This window comes from Caretta caretta, chromosome 8, assembly GCF_965140235.1.
Source record: "Caretta caretta isolate rCarCar2 chromosome 8, rCarCar1.hap1, whole genome shotgun sequence".
NCBI classification, from domain to species: Eukaryota; Metazoa; Chordata; order Testudines; family Cheloniidae; genus Caretta; species Caretta caretta.
In genome coordinates, this window is record NC_134213.1 from 53,540,090 (window position 1) to 53,561,113 (window position 21,024).

The following is a 21,024-nucleotide window of genomic DNA, read 5'->3' on the forward strand; positions in this document are numbered from 1 at the left end:
AGTCCATTCTTGGAGGAGGAGTTACCACCATTGGCCTGCAGCAACATTCCCTGCCTTCTAGCACCTGCCTGGCACGACTGTGCCCAGCTGTACGGCCCCGACGTCCACAACACCCTCTTGCCGCATTGACCGGGGGTGGAGAGTGGGCGGAGCGAAGGGGAAAAAGCTCCGCCCCCAAAGGCTTCTCCACGCTCCTCGCTTTCAAGCCACGTTTGTACCGGAGAGGGTGGGGCTCGCTGTTACTTCTGCCCCGCCCCCTGGCTCTAGGCCCCGCCCCCGGCCGGTCTCCGCGCTGCGGCGTAGGAGGTGGGCGGTGGTTACCATGGCGATGACGTCCTGCCGGCGGTAGGGGGAACGGGGGGGGAGCGAAGAGGGAAAGATGGCGGCGGCTGCGGCGGGGCCGCAGTGGGCGGCAGGGCAGCGCTGAGGAGACCCGAGCCGGGCGGGGAGGAGGGGACGCAGTGCGGGCGGCGGGAGCGAGGAGCGGGGCCCATGCGCGGCGGCGGGGGCAGCAGCACCGGCCCGCTAGCACCAGCCAGCGCAGGGTCCCGCGGAGCCGGCTCCGGGGCAGCCGAGTGAGCGCGGCGGAGGCCGGGTAGGGGCGGCAGGATGAAGTTCGCCGAGCACCTCTCCGCGCACATCACTCCCGAGTGGCGGAAGCAGTACATCCAGTATGAGGTACGCGGGCCGGGCCGGCGCGCTCAGCCCCGAGGGGCGGGCGGGGCGCCGGGAGCAGCGCTGCCGCCGGGGTGGGGGGGGGCTCCAGGCGCCCCGCAGCGGGGAGCCAGGGCCTCGCCGCCGAGCGAGCTGTGAGAAGGAGCTGGGCTCAGCGGCGCGGCCCCCAGCAGCGACCCGGCCCCCTCGGCTGCCTGCCAGCTGTGTGATCCCCGGCCGCTGGTGTGCCTGAGGGAGGGTCCCGGTCATCGCGGAGGTGACTGCCCCGGGTTCTCTCTGATCAGCAGCGGCTCCTTATCCCAGAGCCTCTCCCGGGGGCTTTCACCGGGGCAGCTCCCTATCACCTCACTTCCCCATCCCTTAGCCTGTCGAGGCGTCTCAGTCACCCTATGCCCTCCTGCCAGGGCTTTCGCAAAGGGAACCCCGAATCCAGCATTTCCTCCCTTGGCGTGGCTCTCCGCTAGCATCCCATGTCACGCCCTCTGCTTCTGGGGTTCTCCCAGCCCAGAGGGCTCTCCTTTCATCCCATCATCCCCTGTGCCCTGCTGGAAATGTTTTCTGATCGGCCTCCTATCAGTCACCCTGCCTGTTATCAGCCCGAATCTCTTTTTGGCAACTCTCAGGTAATCTGTCTTTCCATCACTCTCGTCCCTGTTCACCCCAGCCCTGATCAGTGTGGTAAATGTCTATCCAGGTTTCAGAGTAACAGCCGTGTTAGTCTGTATTCGCAAAAAGAAAAGGAGTACTTGTGGCACCTTAGAGACTAACCAATTTATTTGAGCATGAGCTTTCGTGAGCTACAGCTCACTTCATCGGATGCATACCGTGGGGCTCTCTAACTGGATTGAAACTTGACATGGAGATAGCCTAGGAGCATGCTCTGAAAGACTTCTGTTTCCAAATATATAAAATAAAATGTTACAATTATACAAAATATTTAAAATGTCTTTGCTGGTGTAGCTTTTGTCCATAAATTTGAAACTTGGACTGTGATTGTTTTTTGATTTTTGAGGCTTGGAGGAAACAAATAGCTGTCATGGCCATTTAAATAACTAAGCCTTTATATGGCATCAATACTTTTAAAAAATAAACATTGCTGTATATTTTTTGGTTGCATATATTTGAGTGAAGGACTGTAACCCGAAAAATACCCAATGAGCTCTAAGGGTTGTATTAAATAAATACTGATAATTTGCCGTATAACCACTTGGATCCAAGAGATTATTTTTGTGTTCAGCAACATTATCTAGCATCCAGCGGTTTCCATTTATATACTCAACAGGAACACAGTGCAAAGTCAATATGTTTATACACGTAGGGACATGTTAAGAATGAGACTGGAGCTCACGCCATCCATAGAGCTTGAGTAAAAGCAATTTGAAGTAATAGCTGTAACATTAAGGGGCAGCATTGAATTTTTGCATATAATCTCTCTGATAGCAGATGAGCTGGGTTTAGGAGCTTGAGGAATAAATAAGTTATTTAAAAACATTTAGTGGGGATTATTAGGAGAAACCAGTGATAATATAAAATATGTGATTGATGGTATGCGGGAGGCTGAGAATTACTTCTCCCTTGTAGTATTTTCTTTTTATGGTAACTTTACGTAATTTAGAAATATAGAGGCTATGGAACTGTAGTATAGAGTTATGCGTAATTCTGTATTGTTTTATGTTCTTTCAGTTCTGGGACGCTGGCAAGAGCCCAGATTACGGTTCTTATTAAATTTGGTGGTGTTTTTACAGCTTCTTGTGAGCAAGTGATTTTCAGCACCACTGTCAGTTCTCTACATGTGGAGGCTTGGAATATATAACCTCTTTGGCTCAGAGTTGCCTCTCAGTGAAGTATGGCTCCTAAAGATCAGAACTGAAGGGACAGCTGTGGTGAATATAAAAATCTACCTGAATGCCTGAGAACATTATGGTTTTTATAGCAACAGTTTCTTAATTTTTTAAGGTTAGTGAGGCCTTCTGGGGAAATTTGCTTTGTATATGTCTGCTTCATACTTGATTTTAGGATTAATCCACTTAAGTTGCAGACTCTTAATCTTCATGAACACAATTCACGTAAGGTTCTGCTCTATTAATCATGGATTATTTGCAGAAAATAGCTTTTATTTTTCTTCAGATTTTATTACATCAATTTATGATGAAAGCAGTAAAATTATCCCTTGACTAATCCTAAATTGGGGTATAGAATGTTGTTTTTTAAAAGAACAAATGGGAAAGGCAATACAGAAAGGTTCAGCATTTAAAATTTATTAAACCTTAAAGGTTTGAGTACATCTAAAATAATGCTTTGCAGTATATATCAGTCCTCAGGGTTTCTTGAAATCTATTTTAACCAAGTAGCAAGAATCCCATAAAATTATTATCCAGCATAATATTTGCAAAAGAAACAAAAAAATGGACTAAATTATTCCAGTGGTCTTTGTGCGTGCAAATACATCTATCAGTTGGATTTCTGCACAGATATTCATGGCAGTATTTGGCATGAAGTCTTCTGAACGCTAACATCCTTTGTTACTCAAAGCTTTGCAGGAATAAATTACTAATGCTTCAGTGCTAACACTGACACTACTGGAAAATCTACTTTTGTTCTTCATATATATTTCAGGTAAGACTGGTAGGCAAGTTAGTGAAGCTACTCTTATGTGCATCTTCCCGAATTTAGACTCTAGAGTGAATAAATGTTAATATCCTAGTATGATATCTTTCCTCATTCAGATGCTTGTGTTTTCACGCTCAGTGATACGATAGCCTATTTTGAATTCTTCTTTGTTAATACCTTGAGTGATGTTTGTTGGAATTTGTATTTTTTTGTGTTTGCACAAACTCTGCATTTTCATTCTTTCCGAGTTTAGGGAGGCTCTTTCTTTCAATATCATCTTTCAGTGTTTTCAAAACAGTCTTGTATTAGCTATCACAACTTTCAAAAGGTCTTGCTGATTACGTAGTTTGAAATCTGGTTCATGGGATTTGTTGGAAGTTTCCGTTTTGACCTGATGGAGATCAAGTCTGTTTTTTTCAGGTGCATACATGGATAAAATTGTTTTTAGAGACTTCAGTAACAGTTGTTGCTGCTCGTGATATGTCTCATTTCTCCCCAACTTGAAATGAGTGATAGACAACAGAGAACTTTAGGAAACCCATGACCAGCAACAACTTTGTCTGAAATGGTAATGGCTGATTTAAAAAAAAATCCATTCCCTGCTACTTGAGCTCTTGTTTTTTCTGGGGGACTTCGCATCTTAATATTCACAGTAGAAATAAATTGATAAGAGAATTTTTGAAAGGAAAAGAGTTCTAAAATCATGTATTTGTCTTAGTTTGGCTCATAGAAGCTGAAACAACTTGAAGTGGGGTAGCAGAGTAATATTAATGTCTGCTGTTTTGGCCAATCCTACCTCTTCTATTTGTTCCCCAGTTCCAAAGGATTTAGTCCTTGTATCTGAATACCAGTTAACGATCCTCTTACTAAAAATGGCTGAAGTTTAGTTTGAGAACAAAGTTGCAAGTTCAATGAGTAATTTAGAAAATTATGTAACCAAGTGGTGGCTAAAAATTTCAAGTGGATATTTGTTTTCTAAAAATATCAGATTAATGTTGCATCTTGCCTCTGATAGATATTTTCTATAAGAGATACAGGAAACAGAAAATGAAGATGTATCCTGAATGAGCCTTCATAGAAATTTAGGGCTAGGAGGTTGCTCGAGAGACCTGCTCCAGCCTCCTGCACTAAGACAGGACCAAGTAAACCTAGACTATCCCTGGCTGGTGCTTTTCTAACCTGTTCTTAAACGCCTCCAATGACAAGATTCCACAGCCTCCCTTGGAAGTCTATTCCAGTGCTTAAATTACAGGTAGAACATTTTTCCTACTGTCTAACCTAAATCTCCCTTGCTGTAGATTAAGCCAATTACTTCTTGTCCTACCTTTATTGAATATGGAAAACCGTTGATAACTGTCCTCTTTATAACAGCTGATATAACACATATAACATACCAATGTAACATATTTGAAGACTATCAGTTTCTCCCCCCCCCCCACCCACCCAAGTTGTCTTTTCTCAAGGCTAAACATGGCCGGTTTTGTTGGTCTTTCCATGTAGGTGAGATTTTCTACAGCTTTTATAATTTTTATTGTTCTCCTCTGGACACTCTCCAGTTTGTCCACATCTTTCCTCAAGAGTGGCTCCTAGAACTAGACACAGTACTCTAGTTGGGGGTCTCACTAGTTCCAAGTAGAGTGGGACAGTAACCTCCCGTGTCTTACACATGACACTCCTGGGACCCCAGAATGAATAAGCGTTTTCTGCAGCCACATTACATTGTTGACTCATGTTCACTTTGTGAGCAACGATAACTCCCAGATTTTTTTCCAGCTATGCTACTGCATAACCACTTATTCTCCATTTTGTAGCTGTGCATATGATTTTTTTTTTCTTCCTAAGTGTAGTACTTCGCATTTGTCTTTATTGAATTTCATCATGTTGATTTCAGACCAATTTGTCAAAATCATTTTCAATTCTGACGGGTAGCAAGCCCTCCCAATTTAATGTCATCTGGAAATGTTATAAACATACTCTCCACTCCATTATCCAAGTAATTAATTAAAATATTGAATAGTACTGGACCAGGACAGACCCCTAGTGGATCCCACTGGACACATCCTTCTAGTTTGACAGTGAACCATTGATAGCTACTCTTCAAGTATGGTCTTTCAACAAGTTATGCACCCACCTATTAATAATTTACTATAAATCTCATTTCCCTAGTTTGCTTATGAGAATGTCAAGTGGGACTGTTAAAAACCTTACTAAAATCAAGGTGTATCATATCTACTGTTTTCCCCCTTATTCACTAGGCTAGTAACCCTCTCAAAGAAGGAAATTAGATTGGTTTGGCATAAGTTGTTCATGACAAATCCATGCTGGCTATTACTTATTACCCTGTTATCCTCTAGGTGTTTACACATTTATTGTTTAATCAATTGTTCCAGTATCTTTCCAGATATTGAAGTTAGGCTGACTGATCTATAGTTCTCTGGTTTTTCTTTGTTCCCCTTTTTAAAGATAGGTACGTTGTTTGCCTTTCTCTAGTCCTCTGGGACCTCACCAGCCCTATATGCGTTCTTAAATATAGTTGCTAATAGTTCTGAAATTGCTTCAGCTGGTTCCTTAAGTGCCCTTGGATGAATTTCATCAGGCGCACCCTGCTATCTGGATACATCTAAGTTATCTAAATATTATTTAACCTGTTTTTTTCCTATTTTGGCTTGTTCCTTCCCTCTTGTTAATATTAATCGTGTTAATTATCTGGTCACAGTTAACCTTTTTAATGAATACAAAATAGGCATTAAGCACCTTAGCCTTCTTGATATGTTGTTAGCACTCCTTCCTCACTAAGACATGGACCTATACTTCCCTTTGTCTTTCTCTTGCTCCTAATGTATGTATTTATAGAACCTCTTCTTATTGTCGTTGATTCAAAAATTCAGTTTGCGCCTTAGCCTTTCTGATTTTGTCCCTACATGCCCGTGGTATTCTTCTGTACTCCATCAATGCAGTTTGTTCATGTTTCTGCTTTTTATAGGATTCCTTATTGATTTTTCAGGCCATTCAAGAGCTCATGGTGAAACCTTATCGGCCTCTTACTAGTTGTCTTATCTTTTTTTCACGTTGGATAGTTTGCTGTTGTACCTTTAATATTGTTTCTTAGCAAAATTGCCAGCTTTCCTGAATTCCTTTTCCCCTTAGATTTCTTCCAGTTGAACGTCACTTACCAGTTCTAAGTTTGTTAAAGTCTCCTTTTTTTTGAAGTCCATTAGCCTTATTTTGCTGCTCTCCTTGCTTTAGAATCATGAAATCTATCGTTTCATGATCACTTTCACCAGATTGCCTCCAGCCTTCAGATTCACAGCCAGTTCCTCCCTGTTAGTCAGAATCAAGTCTAAAATTGCTATTCCTCTAGTTACTCCCTTCACCTTCTGTAACAGAAAGTTGTCCCTAACATATTCCAAGAACTGAGTGGATCTGAGATACAGTACTGATAACTGGGGTGCTCTTTATTAAGAACACATTTAATGACATAATTAAGTACATTTAGGTGTGGTGGAAAATTCTAGACTGATAGCACTGGACATCTGTTTATCCACAGTACAGATGTATCTGAGATAGATCAAGCTTGTCCACCAGTATGCCTCAACCCTGATCGCTCTAGAGGTAAGACCATCTGTCTCTCCATGTTTGTTCAATCCTTGTTTTCTCTGCTCAGATTGCCAAGCGTAGATGTCAGTTGTGCTGCACACACCTGTCCACTAAAAACTGGATTGAGGCTTATGGCAACACATGTCAACCAAAATTAACCTGGATTGGATTTGAATTGGTTACCTAGCTGTGAGGTTCTATTTCCTTACCTGTTTGTTTAATAATTTTTTTCAGTCAAAATTGTTTTCTTCATACCCAATTTCCTTGGTGCTCCATGCCCCCAAAACCTTTCTTTTGTGCATTGTATCATATCAAAGAGAGGAGGTTGTTGACTTATTTTTTTTTTGAAAAGTTTTGCATTGGTAGCTCTGTCAGTTCATCTCCAGTAAGAAAAGGGGCTAGATTGAAATTGCAGTATCTAAGAAGTGAGAAGGGGGAAAACAACAACTGGGACAAGAGATACTGATACCATTGGAGACTATGGGTAAAATTCTCAAAAGGACCTAAGTTCAGTTGGGTTTCAGTTGAACTTAGGCTGTAAGTGTCTGAGTCCCTTTTGAAAATGGGACGTGAGTTTCTAAATTAGGCACTTGTGAAAATTTTACCCTTTGAGATTAAGCCATATAAGGGAAGGAGAGGTTGGCAAGAATTGGTTTTCAATATGTAGTTTCTACTTCATAACTGGTGGGCCAGAGCCAATTTCACTTTAGACCTAAATTTTCTGCCTCCTGACACACACCTGTTGTTTTTATTTCATTATTTGTTCCTCTAGATTACTCGTTCTCAACAGGGGGCCTGCGGCACCCCAGGGTCCGCAAGCAGGTTTCACGGGATTTATCAAGGACTGGGCTTCAATGCTGTTTGGTGGGACTCAGGGAGGTAGAGCCACCTCCACTCTTGACTCACCTCAGCGGGCTGTCCAGCCTATCTGCGTTAGGAGGATAGGTGCAGCCAAAAATTGCAGTCTCATGCAGAAGAGAGATCTCCCCCTGCCATCAGAAGGGGCTTGCTCTCAGCCATTGACTCCATGAGCAGGCAGCAACTAGCCAAGGAGATACACTACTGCTGTGCCCTGCTACCTCAGCCCTTCAAAGAACAGGGCCACATGGAAGGCAAGAAATCTGGGAGGGGGATGTGATGTGACCCCCTCCCCCCACATCATCTCTGGTTGGGGGTCCGCAGATTTGTCTGTTTAAGTTTAAGGATCTCTGGATAAAGAAAGGTTGAGAACCACTGCTCTAGATTGTCCATGTACATGCTTAAGGAACGTTATAATTTGAAATCTAGTCAGTTTAAAAAAGCGTGTAGTAAACTTACTTTAATTTGAGCTCCTGCCTCTGAATCTGTCAGTTTTGGCTTTGTTGTCTTATTTTTCCTATTTTGTAAAGGATTTTCTTTCTTCTTTGTGTGAGATCCAAATGGGGTAAGCTGACTGCAGATAAAAATTGCTGTCAATAACACAAAGTATAAAAAAAAACAAACCTTTGTTCTAGTAATTTTAGGTGTTAGACATAACAAGGATAAGTTTAAAAAAAATCAAACACCCCTCAGTTGATTTTAAGAAAACCCCTGTTTGTAATCTTGGCATGGGGTGGCTCAGGTGATTGGTAAAGGGGCATTGAGCCTTTCACTTCTAGATCTGTTTAATTATATAGGCCAGGTGAACAGTGACTGAATCTGCTGCTATGCAGCTTCCAGTTTTTACATATTTCAGTTCAGTACCACTGACAATTGGTACCCCCCCAGTTTTCAAGGCTGATAATCTAAAATCTTTCACTGCACTGCATATTTTCTAGAGGTTAATCTTGAAACTATGGATATAGAAAATACGTACATGTTACAGATTTTAAAATTCCTTTAGAACACCTTTGTCTCACAGATTTTAAAGAAATTCTGCATTTTCCAGCCTCATGCTCTTTTGAGCTTTATGATGAGTGCAACTTGCCCGAGAATTTTGGGCTAAGTTATTAATGCTAAATCAATTTAACCTTTCACTTCCAAAAATCCCCCTTATACTTAGCAGTGTGAAAGCTAGTTGAGCCCAGATGGGATCCAAGCTAGCTCAAGAAAGGGATTTAGACTTCCTTGAACAAATAAGAATATAAGCACTCTTCATTCTTGGTTCCTCTTACAGACCCGAGGAGCATTTTAGTTTTCCCCACTTCACATCTTCCCTTGTAAGGCTTTGCATCATGGATGCACTCCTTCCAGTAGTATGCTAGACGTGACTCCCTTTATTCTATTTCTAACAAATCCACTTGAAGTCCAACAGTATGGTTTAATCAACAAGTTTGAGTGACATGAGTTGCTTCCCCTCCAGGGTCACTTTTGATCTGTCAGTGGTTCTCAGCCCATGGGCCACTTGCGGCCCAATTAGCACACGGCTGCAGACCACGTGACAGGCTCAGGGCCGTACAGGTAGTAAATATATTGTGCGGTTGTGGCTCACATAACACACAGAGAGCTGCATATGTGGCCCACAGTGGTAAATAGGTTGAGAACCACTGATTTATGTGAAACAGTACCCTGTAGACAGAGCCATGCAGAGTAGCACTACAACTGAATAAGGTGAATAAGATTTCACCTTATTCAGTTGTAAAGTGACTGTAAAAAGATTACCTCCTTTAGAGGTTAGTAGTTTTTAGTCGTCACCGTCCTTTCCTATCCAACTTAGTTTTCTGGGGCCTCAATTTAATTTGCTCAGGAAGAAAAAAGTAAAGATGTCTAGATTTCAAAGGGTTTGTGTCTTTTATTGCGTGAGCTTAAATTGGTAGGAATCAACTCAAGCTAAATCGTAATAAGGCATGCAGACAGACTTGACTGTACACAAAACGGGCTTGCACTGGTTTAACTTCATGAACTTCTAAACTGATTGAATTTTATTGGTAAAATTCTCTTGTGTAGACAAGGCCTAAGAGAAAAGATACATAGAATCATAGAATATAAGGGTTGGAAGGGACCCCAGAAGGTCATCTAGTCCAACCCCCTGCTCGAAGCAGGACCAATTCCCAGTTAAATCATCCCAGCCAGGGCTTTGTCAAGCCTGACCTTAAAAACCCTCTAAGGAAGGAGATTCTACCACCTCCCTAGGTAACGCATTACAGTAGGGGCTCCTTTTATTAATCTGTAATGCTGCACCCTCCCCCCCACCTGGATTATTAGAGAAGATTTAATATTGCTTTTGCAAGGATTATTTGGTTTACATTTGTTTCATTACTCATTACGGTTAGGGGTGGGGGGTCCTGGGAGGGGGCGGTCAGGGGACAAGGAGCAGGGGGGGTCAGGTGGGTCGGGGGTTCTGAGGGGGGCAGTCAGGGCAGGAAGTGTGAGGGTGTGGGTTGGGGTGGGGGTCAAGATGTTTGGGGAGGCACAGCCTTCCATACCTGGCCCTCCATACAGTTTCGGAACCCTGATGTGGCCCTCGGGCCAAAAAGTTTGCTCACCCCTGTTATAGAAGGAGATTTCAACTAGCCTTTTTTCTTGTACTTTATATTTCTCATGGGCTGTGTGAATGTTTTAGTGCATGGAAAAAGTTATAGCTAGGCAAAGATTAATAGGAGGAAAAACAAGAACACTTTTGCCACTTGATAGACTGTGGAACTTAGGTCATATGCAACTAACTAGCAAGTCATGTGGAGAAGCAGATTCAAATGCCAAGTATTTCCTGGGAATGTTTAAAAAAGAAAACAGTGGAGGGGGAAGGTTGACTGGCATGGAGAAGATGAGTAAACAATGTCTTAAGAAGGAAAACACAGTTATTCAAGTGACCCATGCTGAGACCTCTGTGTGGATTCAGGAATCAGACCTTTGGGAGATGGCTAAAACTGTCTGTTTAACTTGACATTTGTGGTATCCTGAAATAAAGATGTGTCCTTTAGACCTTGTATTTACTTTGCAAGATTATGACCACCGTTACCACAGTTCTTCTGATTTTCTCTCTTATTGCTCAGATTGCTTTTTTCCTTGACTACTATTTGCTAATTATGCTGCAGTGTCTTGATCTTGGAGAATTGGCATGCGGCTCAAGGATTGGGGTTTGTATCTTGTTGGTTGCAGGAAATAGGTTTGTAGAACATGTTCTCAGGATGGATTAGGATAATAGCCAAAAAGGACAGGCTGGACACTTTAAATATCCTAAAATGGAACCAGACAATGTAATTCTTGTTAAAACATGATGGTTTAGATCAGGGGTGGGCAAACTTTTTGGCCTGAGGGCCACATCGGGGTTCCGAAACTGTATGGAGGGCTGTGCCACCCCAAACAGCCTGGTCCCTGCCCCTAACTGCCCCCCAGGGACCCCACCCCCATCCAGCCTTCCCTTCTCCCTATCCTCTGACTGCCCCGACCCCTATCCACACCCCTGACAGACCCCCGGGACTCCCATGCCTATCCAACCCCCGCATTCCCGTCCCCTGATGGCCCCCCAAAACCTCTGCCCCATCCAACCGCTCCCTGTCCCCTGATTGACCCCCACAGAACGCCCGACCCATCCAACTCCCTTGTCCCCTGACTTCCCCGACCCCTATCCACACCCCCGCCCCCTGACAGGCCCCTTTGACTTCCATGCCCTATCCAGCCCCCGACCCCCGTTCCCTGACTCCCCCCCGCCCGAACCTCTGCCCCATCCAACTGCCCACTGCTCCCTGTCTGCCCCCTGGGACCCCTCTGCCCCCTTACTATGCTGGAGCCAGCCACACTGCCTGGCAGGAGCGGTGAGCCAGAGGGCTGGCTTTGTGTTGCGCTGAGGGGAAGGGGGAGGGGCCGGGGACTAGCCTCCCCGGCCAGGAGCTCAGGAGCTGGGCAGGACTCCTGGTCCTGCAGGCTGGATGTGGCCCGCGGGCCGTAGTTTGCCCACCTCTGGTTTAGATGTTGATAGGTTCACAAATCTGAAAATTCAGTTATGGTTTGCACAGCAACTGTATCTCTACCACTTTCACATTCATCATGCACGCTATATAGTGGGCATTGTTTGCCTTAACATATGCAATGGTGCTGTTTCTCCCTTGCGGTTTCTGGGTCCAGCATGACCAGTCTAGGCTTCACCATTATTCATCCTGTTTCTTTCTTATTTGCACTTGCGTAGTAAGCAGGAGTGTAGACTATAAAACCCACTCTTGAATTGTTGGTATTGCTTCAGTAACAAACTGAAAATCATCATATAAAAAGGATTGTAACTGACATGCTGGGCTTGGAACACATGAGGTTTTTGGGATGTTTGAATACCACTCTTGAACCCAGGTTGTGCGTGTAGCAGTTGAATGGATTGCCCAAAGTATATCTTTAACTGTGTGACCTCTGCCAGTTCGATTTGTGAAACTGCTTCCTGTACTAGAAAAATAGTGTACTGGGTTTCCTGAGCTATTTGATCCCTTGAATTCTGGAGCATGAGACACTATGGTTCTGGAGTGCTGGTTAACGATCCTCATCTGAACTAATGTTTTCCTCTTTTAGTCTCCACTTCAAGAGAAGACTAAAAGGGAAATATGATGATTTCTTTTGTCATGTGGTTTTCACTTTTTAAATAAAAGTGTATATTTTTCAGTAGTTCACAATACTGATAAGCAGGCCCTGAGGCTCTTTCTTCCTTTGCCATGACAGATCCCTGTTATGTCACACCAAATCTCTGGTATTGTCAGGTTTCTCTCTAGTAAAATCCTATCCTACCTAATTGGAAATATTTTTCCAAAAGAGCATATTTACACCTGCTGTCAGGGTAGTCTTTTAGACAGCAAGGCAACTGGTTCTAGGCAAAGCTGTCAGTAAATACGTAGTTTGTGTATTTCCTTTGTTGTCAGGAATAAGTATAATTGCAGTGACCTCATATTCCATAGCTTTATATATCAGTCTTGAGGAATTAGACTTTAACTGCTACTCATTTTCAAACAGGCTTATCAGAGTGACTTAAGTCTTTTGTGCTGACTGGTTTAATTTTTTCTGTTTGCTGCAGGCTTTCAAGGAGATGCTGTATGCAGCTCAGGACCAGGCCCCTTCTATAGAAGGTAAGCAAGCTGTGACCCTGAATCATACTTGCATTACTGGATGTTGAGTACCAAGCACAGTTTCCCCTTGCCTATCTGCTGAAACTGACAGGCTTAATAGACCAAAGGGGAAGCAAGATCTTGGCTGCAGAAAATTCTGCTTTTCCAGCTCTCTAAAGCTTTGTTTACTGAATCGTTAGAACAATAAAAGGATATTTCTATAGTGTGAGGCTTGTAACAGCTATTTTCTTCTTGTGTATATGAACACTCAATCATTCAGTGATGGAAGTGACCCCTTCTTGAGTTAAGAATAGTACTGTGTTCTGGTATGACAATTCCAATCCCCAGAAGTGGCTAATACGAAGTGCTGGACAGGAACATATAAAATAGCCATAATGTGTCTGTCTAATTTCTGCAATGTTGCACTTTGGGATAATTTTCTGATCCCAGTTTGTGCCCTGAAGCATAAGTGAGCCTCTAACATTTATCCTGTGTTCAATTGGGATGCCATTCTTATTTGTATAAATGTAGAATTATTTTAATATTTTTCTTACTAAGCCATTTGTATCTGTTCACTGGCAATGAGTTCCCTTGATAACGTTATGTAAAAAATTCTGTCAGCTTTAAACTGGTTGCATTATAGGAGTAGGCTTTGTTAATCAAGTGCTTACCCATAAAACTAACTTTCTTGATGAAACTCATTACATTTATCTTTCATCTCCTTTGTAAGAGAACTACAGAATAATCCTAATCTTTAAATTGCTTGCCCCAGCTGCTAGTTTTGTTACCCTCCTCATATCTTTTTGCCTTTTTTGCAGTTAGGTGACTAAAACTGAATGCAATATCGAAGGTGAGAACGTATCATTAACTATAATGGCACTTCTATGTTAATCCCTATTTTAATACAGTTTATGACTTTATTCACCTTTTTAGGTATATATAAACCAGGAAAAACATGCTAATATGGTCAGGTGGTTAATCTTGGTCATGTTTTCTTTAATGGTGTCAAACAATTCCATCCCATCTATGCTTGCAGTTAAACTGATGTTATTACCAGTTGAAAGAAGGGTGGGGCATTGCTAACAACTGTTTGGTCACTTTCCTAGAGTACACTGGAAATTTAATCACCGCTATGCATTATTCATTATTTTAAGATTAATTTTTCCATTCTCTTCTCTTCCAGAAGACTAAGTAAGGTCTTTGAATTTTCTGTTTTTCTCTAAAATCAGAACTCCCAGGTATCTTTTCTTATCATTCCACAGTACTAATTTACCTATTCACCTGTTGTGGAAAAAGCTACAATGAAAAACACAAGTGTCAAATGTATTTTTTTCCATTCTTTTTCTCTTCACCAGTCTACTCCTACATTCCTTCTAATTAGCTCCTTGTATTTCCTTGGTCTTTAGTACACTAAATAGCTGTGAATAGGGATTTAAAAATAACAAGGTAAGGGATGTGGAGAAGATGTAGTGGGAAGCTAGCGCTAATGTGTTAATTAAACTTTGGGAGCTGTAACTTTTTTCTCTTCACACTTTTAGCATAGTGTCTAGATATGTGGTCTTTGTGCATATTGTACATATTTATTTAAAGTACCAATGGAAAAGGAACTGTGCGTGTGTGTGTGTGTGTGTGTGTATTGTCCCTCTAGTTAGGATATGGGAGAGCTTTAACTTGTTTCAGTCTCCTATGATGTCCTCTAAAGAGCTTGTCAAAGTTCTTCAGTAAAAAGGGGTAAGTGACATCCTGGTATTGTTAATGTAAAAAACCAAGCAGAAGAGTTTTTAAAAATAAAACTGAACCTAATTTTGTATGGCATAAAATAATTAGCTAAGCAGTCTACTTTAACTCAGTTTTGCTAAAACTATCTCCAGTTAGACAATAGCAACAGCAAATGCCTGCATGGGGCCATTTAAGTTAGTGGTTCCATTCTTTTTTGTTGAAGTAGTCCTTGTGGTGGATTGGTGGGAAGAAATTCCCTTCTGTCCCTCTTCCCAAGTGTCAGCATCGTTGTCACCATATGACCCTTCTTTTGCTCAATTCTTTCTCCATTTTCTATCTATTCCTTTTCCATTATTTTCTCCCCCCCACCCTTGTTGCTCTCACTTAAAGTCTCTTTTGCTATTCTTTATTTTGCTTCCGTGCTTTTACTGACTTCCCTATCACCAATATGCTTCTTGAGATGTCTGTGGTCTCATGTGCTCTTGTGGCTGAGCTGCGTACTACAGGAGAAGAGAAACAGGTTGCAAGGATTATTGCCTGAACCTACATTCATATACATGTGTGCTGCTTCTTTGGCCAGCTGGATTAGGAGCTGCTGAGATAACAGGGAAGGAAGGCAGGTGACATTCAAGGAAATGCAGCTTTTGGAGTATGTTTTTAGTAGCGACAGGAGATTTAAGATCAGGTATCTCTCTCTGTCTCCATTGCTTTTATCCTCTTCCCTTATGCCCTCCTGCCATGGCAGTGCTCAAAGTTGAGAAGCACTGACTTAATTACTAGCATTCTCTAGTACAGTTGTTCTCAAACTTTTGTACTGGTGACCCCTTTCAAATAGCAAGCCTCTGAGTGTGACACCCCCACCCTATAAATTAAAAACACTTTTAAAAAATATTTAACATCATTATAAATGCTGGATCCAAAGTGGGGTTTGGGGTGGAGGCTGACAGCTCGTGACCCCCCATGTAATAACCTCACAACCCCCAGTTTGAGAACTCCTGATCTAGTATGTCCATCTGAAATGTTTGGTTGGAGTTGAGGTATTTTAACAAACATTGAAAATGTTAGGTCAAATTCTGGAGCTGGGCAAAATCACTCTTCAAAGGGATGCACATAAACCCTTCAAAAGCAGTGTCATCTGCCTGTACTCTGGTTACAAGAGCTCTACATAGCCTGCTCATGGATGCTATTGTTGGACCAGGAGGATGGACTGTGTTTACATGCACAATAAGTCCAGAACACCTTTCCAGTTCCTATCATGGATGCAACCTCCCTGGATTTTTAAGAGCCAGATCAGCAGTAGTCCATGACCAATTTCTTTTCCCAGTAGTGGCTGTTTGATGTTGGTTTTCTGACAGTGCCTATATATGAGAGATGCTACGCTTGCCAGAACTGTGCATATTTTCTTTTTCGCTATTATTCAAACCATTGTCCAGGATGAACACTCTATTGAAGGCCTTGTCTAAATGCAGATTGTACTGGTTTAATCAAAATCAAAATGTGCTTAGTTAAACTGGTGCAGACCCCTGCATGGACACATCTAATTAGCTTTGATTTGACTTAATGTGGAGTACTAGTTTATTAGTCAAGGCTTTGTCATGTCACTTGAGCTAGGAGAAGATTGAGTCTGTTTGCTTCCTTAGAGTCGAGGAATTTTTCCCCTTAACTTCCGTGTTTCTCCTGCTCTGTAACAAGTGCAGTGAAGTATTAACACAGACTCTTTATGAAACGGCTGCTACAGGCTGCTATATGTATCATTTCGCAAAGGGTTGTGTGGTGTGATAAGTGCTTCATATCACCTCCAAAACACTCCCAGTAAATAATGGGGGCAATCAAAAGTCTCAAAGATCTGCTCAGGCTAAGCACAAAAAAACCAAAAACAAACCTAATGTAAACTGTTTTCAACAGCCTTGTACCCATTACTGTCTCTTTGCACAGTTCAGTCATGGACAAACAATGTTAACTTCTAAGTGGCACTTAAAGAATTTAAACTACTTGTAGTCTTACTACTTTCAAAAAGTTAGGTGGTGGTGGTGGGGAAAAGCCTGAGATCTGATGAGTGATGGGCAGAGCCCAGGTCAAAGTGGAGATCTTCTACTCTGCTACCTTACTCAGGTGTGTAGTGATGCTAACTGGCTTTGTGCTCAGCTGACTTTTGCATGTGTAAATCTGTGTTTCCATTTTAAAGCTATGAACACTATGACAATTTGATTTTAAATAACAAAGCAGGGATGTGAGTGACCAGAATAATGTATTGCAAAAATGTGCAAAAACACACCTCCCCATACCACCACCCACCTCTGGGGAAAATTTGTGCAACTTCCTGTAAATTTTAAGTTATTGTCCCAATATTCTCCTGTCCTTGTTGATGTGTTTATAATTCCTTGGTTCTTCCTGTATTGAATATTGCATTCTGCTTATTTTGGATGGAGGCAAGAAGGATGGAAGAGGCGAGGTCGTTCTGTGCCTGACCACCCAAGCCTTTTGTAGAAGCAGCAGAGTACCAGCATTATGCATTTCTGTACCCTGAATTCTGCATGAATTACACCAAGTGGCCTGCACACACTCTTCCAGAAGAGTTGCTCACATATACATAGTTTAACTAAATTTGTTCAAAGATCCCATTTCTTCCTGTGTCTCGTTTTTTGTTCCCATAGTTTCCTTTAGGCTTGCATCAGTTCCCTGCATGTTCTTAATAGCTTTCTTTGTGGACTTCCACTTTATCAAAGCAACGCTGTTTGTATACCTTCCTCTTATCCAAGCAACTTCTGAGTAGTATCTATGTTTGACCTTTCTTAAACCACACTTTCACATACAGGACATAAGCCAGTAAAAGCAAACAAATAATATGTAATTGTCTCCCAATCCTACATGCTATGCAAAGGAAATTCCTTGAACTACCAGGGGATTCTTTGGCTTTCATATTTGCCCTATTAGTAGAAATTAGCATGTAATATTTTTATAATGAATAGTTCAGACTGGATAAATTGATGCTGTTGTAAGATAGTTCCTCCTTCTGCTTTACACAGCTCTCAGCCTTGTGAGATTACAGGTTTTCCACCAAAACTATGACATGAGTATAAGAAGTCAGTAGAAATTGGCACCCATGGATTTGCTGTGAGAGGAAGCACTCGGGAAGCAGCTCCTGGTGTTTTGTGGTGAAAATCAGGTATCATGCCTTGCTTTTTTTTCCAGAGGCAAAAAGCACCCTATGACAAAGGCATGAAATACTGGCCTCATGTAGGGCGAGTAGTGCTCTGCCTTTCCCCGTTGTCTCCTGTCAGCTTTGTCCCCTCAACAAGACAGGTTCCTGGACTGTCGTGGCTTGGACTCCTACTGATTATTCCACTTAGTTAGCAGATGTGTCGGCATTTCCCTGAGCTCCTTAGAATGCAACTCTTCTCAGCAGTAGTGAAGATGAAAGCATGCCTATAAATTATTCATTCTGATTATCTGCTTGAATGGACAGGGTCCACTCTAAATATTTTTCCCCAGGATCTTTTGTTATTCTTAGGGATTTTGAAACTTAACCTGCTTCTAAAATTATTTTACATCTGTTAAAATGAGCTGTTTTTCCCACTTATTCCATAAACCTATATCTCAGTAGGACATAATTTCATTCCTTTTGCCTCTCTGAACAAGGATTACTACACATAAGAAGGTTAAACAGTGTATGGGGTTTAGAAAATATTCTAATTTTGCTTTTTATATACATATATATTTTACTTATACTTACATAAGTATAATATAAGAATATATATTATATAAGAAATATATATAAGAATATATATATACTTATATATTTTACTTAAGAATAAAACTAATGGATGATGTTACAGCAAAATGGGGCTGGAGGTAGAAAGAAGCAAATGTAACAGGGTTTATCTATAGTATCTTTATATATATATATAAATAAAAAGAAAAGGAGTACTTGTGTACTTGTGGCACCTTGGAGACTAACCAATTTATTTGAGCATAAGCTTTCGTGAGCTACAGCTCACTGAGCTGTAGCTCACGAAAGCTTATGCTCAAATAAATTGGTTAGTCTCCAAGGTGCCACAAGTACTCCTTTTCTTTTTGTGAATACAGACTAACACGGCTGTTACTCAGAAACCTATATATATATATATATATATATATATATATATATATATAATTTGCTTTATATGTGAAGAGTGACAGGAGTGGGGCTCAAACCATGTGAGAATACCAGTGCTTGAGGGCGTGTTGGTATGATTACACACACTCATTCTCATATAAGAAGGTTTTAATCTTCATTTGCAATATACCATTGATTAATTTTGGGTTAATATCATCAGACCCCTTTGTAAACTGACTTGGATTTATTCCTGCAATTAAAATAAATGAAGGCCTGATAGTATTCCTTAGTCGACTCCATTGCGGTGATAAAAATATTTAGTGCTGAATGTGATAGGATATGGAGCAAATCTAATTCCTTTGCCATGTTCCAGACAAATGGTTAAGAGGCTGCAGAAGTAGTTATTTCAATACCTAACCCCAAGGCGGCTCATGAGGGATGGGTCCTGGGTGTACTTTGTGACAGTTTGCTAGTGAACAGGGTGTGATTTCTTAGAAGGCACTGAGGAGTTGGAAGGATATGAAGTTCAAAAGATCAAGGGATTGTGTGTGTTGTTGTGTGTGGAGAATAAGGATTTATCAGCAGTAAGAGGGAAAAACTGTAATCTAGACCTTGTAATTTAGTGATAGAAATCATCCAGGTGGTTGACAAAACAATTTTTAGGCGTTCACTTTAGTAAGGCTTGGATGTTACTGATTATTGAGACTTAGGTATGCAAAGTGGTATAAGCACAAAACTCTGTCTGAGATTGGGAAGGGGGCAGGTTATTGCTTTGGTATGATTCATTTACATCCATTTTCTTTTCCAGCTTTCTGGTGTTAATAAATAAGAGCTGTGAAAACTGGGACAATCAGAGCTGTATTTAGTACAGTCGGTGGTAGTGAAAGTTGGACATAATAGGCTGGCCTGTCCCATATGAAATGGCAACTGAGAAACTGTGTTCAGGGAGCAGTAGGTCTGGTGAACTGCTTATCAGTCCGGTTGCAGAAGTGGTATGGATTATTCATTAATGGTACTGGATAATACATCAGAGACCGTAGACTGTGCTCTTTTTTTCCTTCTTTTACCTCCTTGTGTTTTAAAAACAACAATAACAGAAAACAAAACAAAAACAGCAAGGTACTTCCTTTTCTCTGGTTAAGGGAATTAGTGAACATTTATAATTTAACAGGTGTATGTCCAGTTTCATTTTAGTGACCAGCATTGGGGGTTGTAGACCAGAGAATATTCATTTTCCAGTGTAGCTCATTTCACAAAGGTGGATAGTTGGTAGCAACGTTTTGATGAAGGAATGGCTGTCTAACAGGACCAATGGTGAAAAGAATCAGAACACTTTTAGTTGCAGTTATAGAGAAACAATACATGAACATTCACAAAACCAGGCTGGTTTTTGTACCATATGTAATAAAAATTGCTAACAGTCACCTTTACCATGAGGTAGCCTCTGGGTTTCCAGTAATTCCTTATATAAAATGTGATTCTTGAACTATTATTATGCAATTAAGACTTAAGAGGAGATCAGCTGTCCTCAGTGAATAATGCAATATGAATTAAACTTAATTGGTTTCTTTTGGTTTCAAAATGTGTGCTGTGGGCAGGGAAGGAGCAGAATCATTGAAATGAGATAGTATTCTGTCAGATAAGAATAGCTTGTAAGATGCCTTGGAAAAATGGCCAACTCAGTTCACTAACACCCCGTGGAATCCTGATGTGTCTGCATAATACAGTGGAGGAACAAAGGATTTCCCCTATGATTATACCTCTGAGGCAGCCCTCTTCAGTTTTGTTACATTAATCTGCTTAAAGGTCATACTGTGTGTTGGTTATAACAATAAGATTGTATGAGAGCATGAGGATGACTTTTTTTAAGATTAAATATTTTTAAAGCAAACAAGGGCAATGTGCAGAGTAAAAGTCAGATCACTCCTGATCCTATTCCCTGTCTCATATATGCTTAAGGATGAGGGATAAAAAGGAGGACCAGGTAATAGTGAATTTAGAAAGGAATATTTATAGTTTTAGTTGACATAGGAGTTAATGAATAGATCTCAATTAATGTTGAAAACTGCCTTTTTAGTTTAGAACACAGACTCAATAGAGTCAAAATTTGACTTTATTTTTTTACTTGAGATGAATCGGAATTTAAAAATTCTTAATTTTATTTACATGTTGTTAGTTCTTTAACTTCTTCCTGTTTTACAGTCTTAAATTTCTAAAGTGGCTGTTTTTGTATTTTGTTTAATTTTGCACATGCCTAACTTTAAGCATCTTAGTAGTCTCATTGAAGTCCACTGGACTCTTCATATAGGTAAAGTTACACATCTGTTCAAACGTTTTGCGGAATCAAGG

General features: G+C 41.2%; 1 protein-coding gene across 2 annotated transcripts in view; it reads left to right on the top strand.

Annotated features, from left to right (window-relative positions):
- Nucleotides 1-409: 409 nt before the first annotated feature.
- Nucleotides 410-21,024, top strand: part of XPR1 (xenotropic and polytropic retrovirus receptor 1) — a 255,509-nt gene continuing 234,894 nt past the window's right edge. Inside the window, exons 1-2 of one of the 2 annotated variants that reach the window (XM_075131507.1) lie at nt 410-678; nt 12,830-12,881. In XM_075131507.1, coding sequence (XP_074987608.1) covers nt 610-678; nt 12,830-12,881 — 121 coding nt within the window. In that variant the 5' untranslated portion in view covers nt 410-609. The remainder of the gene's footprint in view (nt 679-12,829; nt 12,882-21,024) is intronic. The other variant, XM_048860140.2, reaches the window with a different exon arrangement.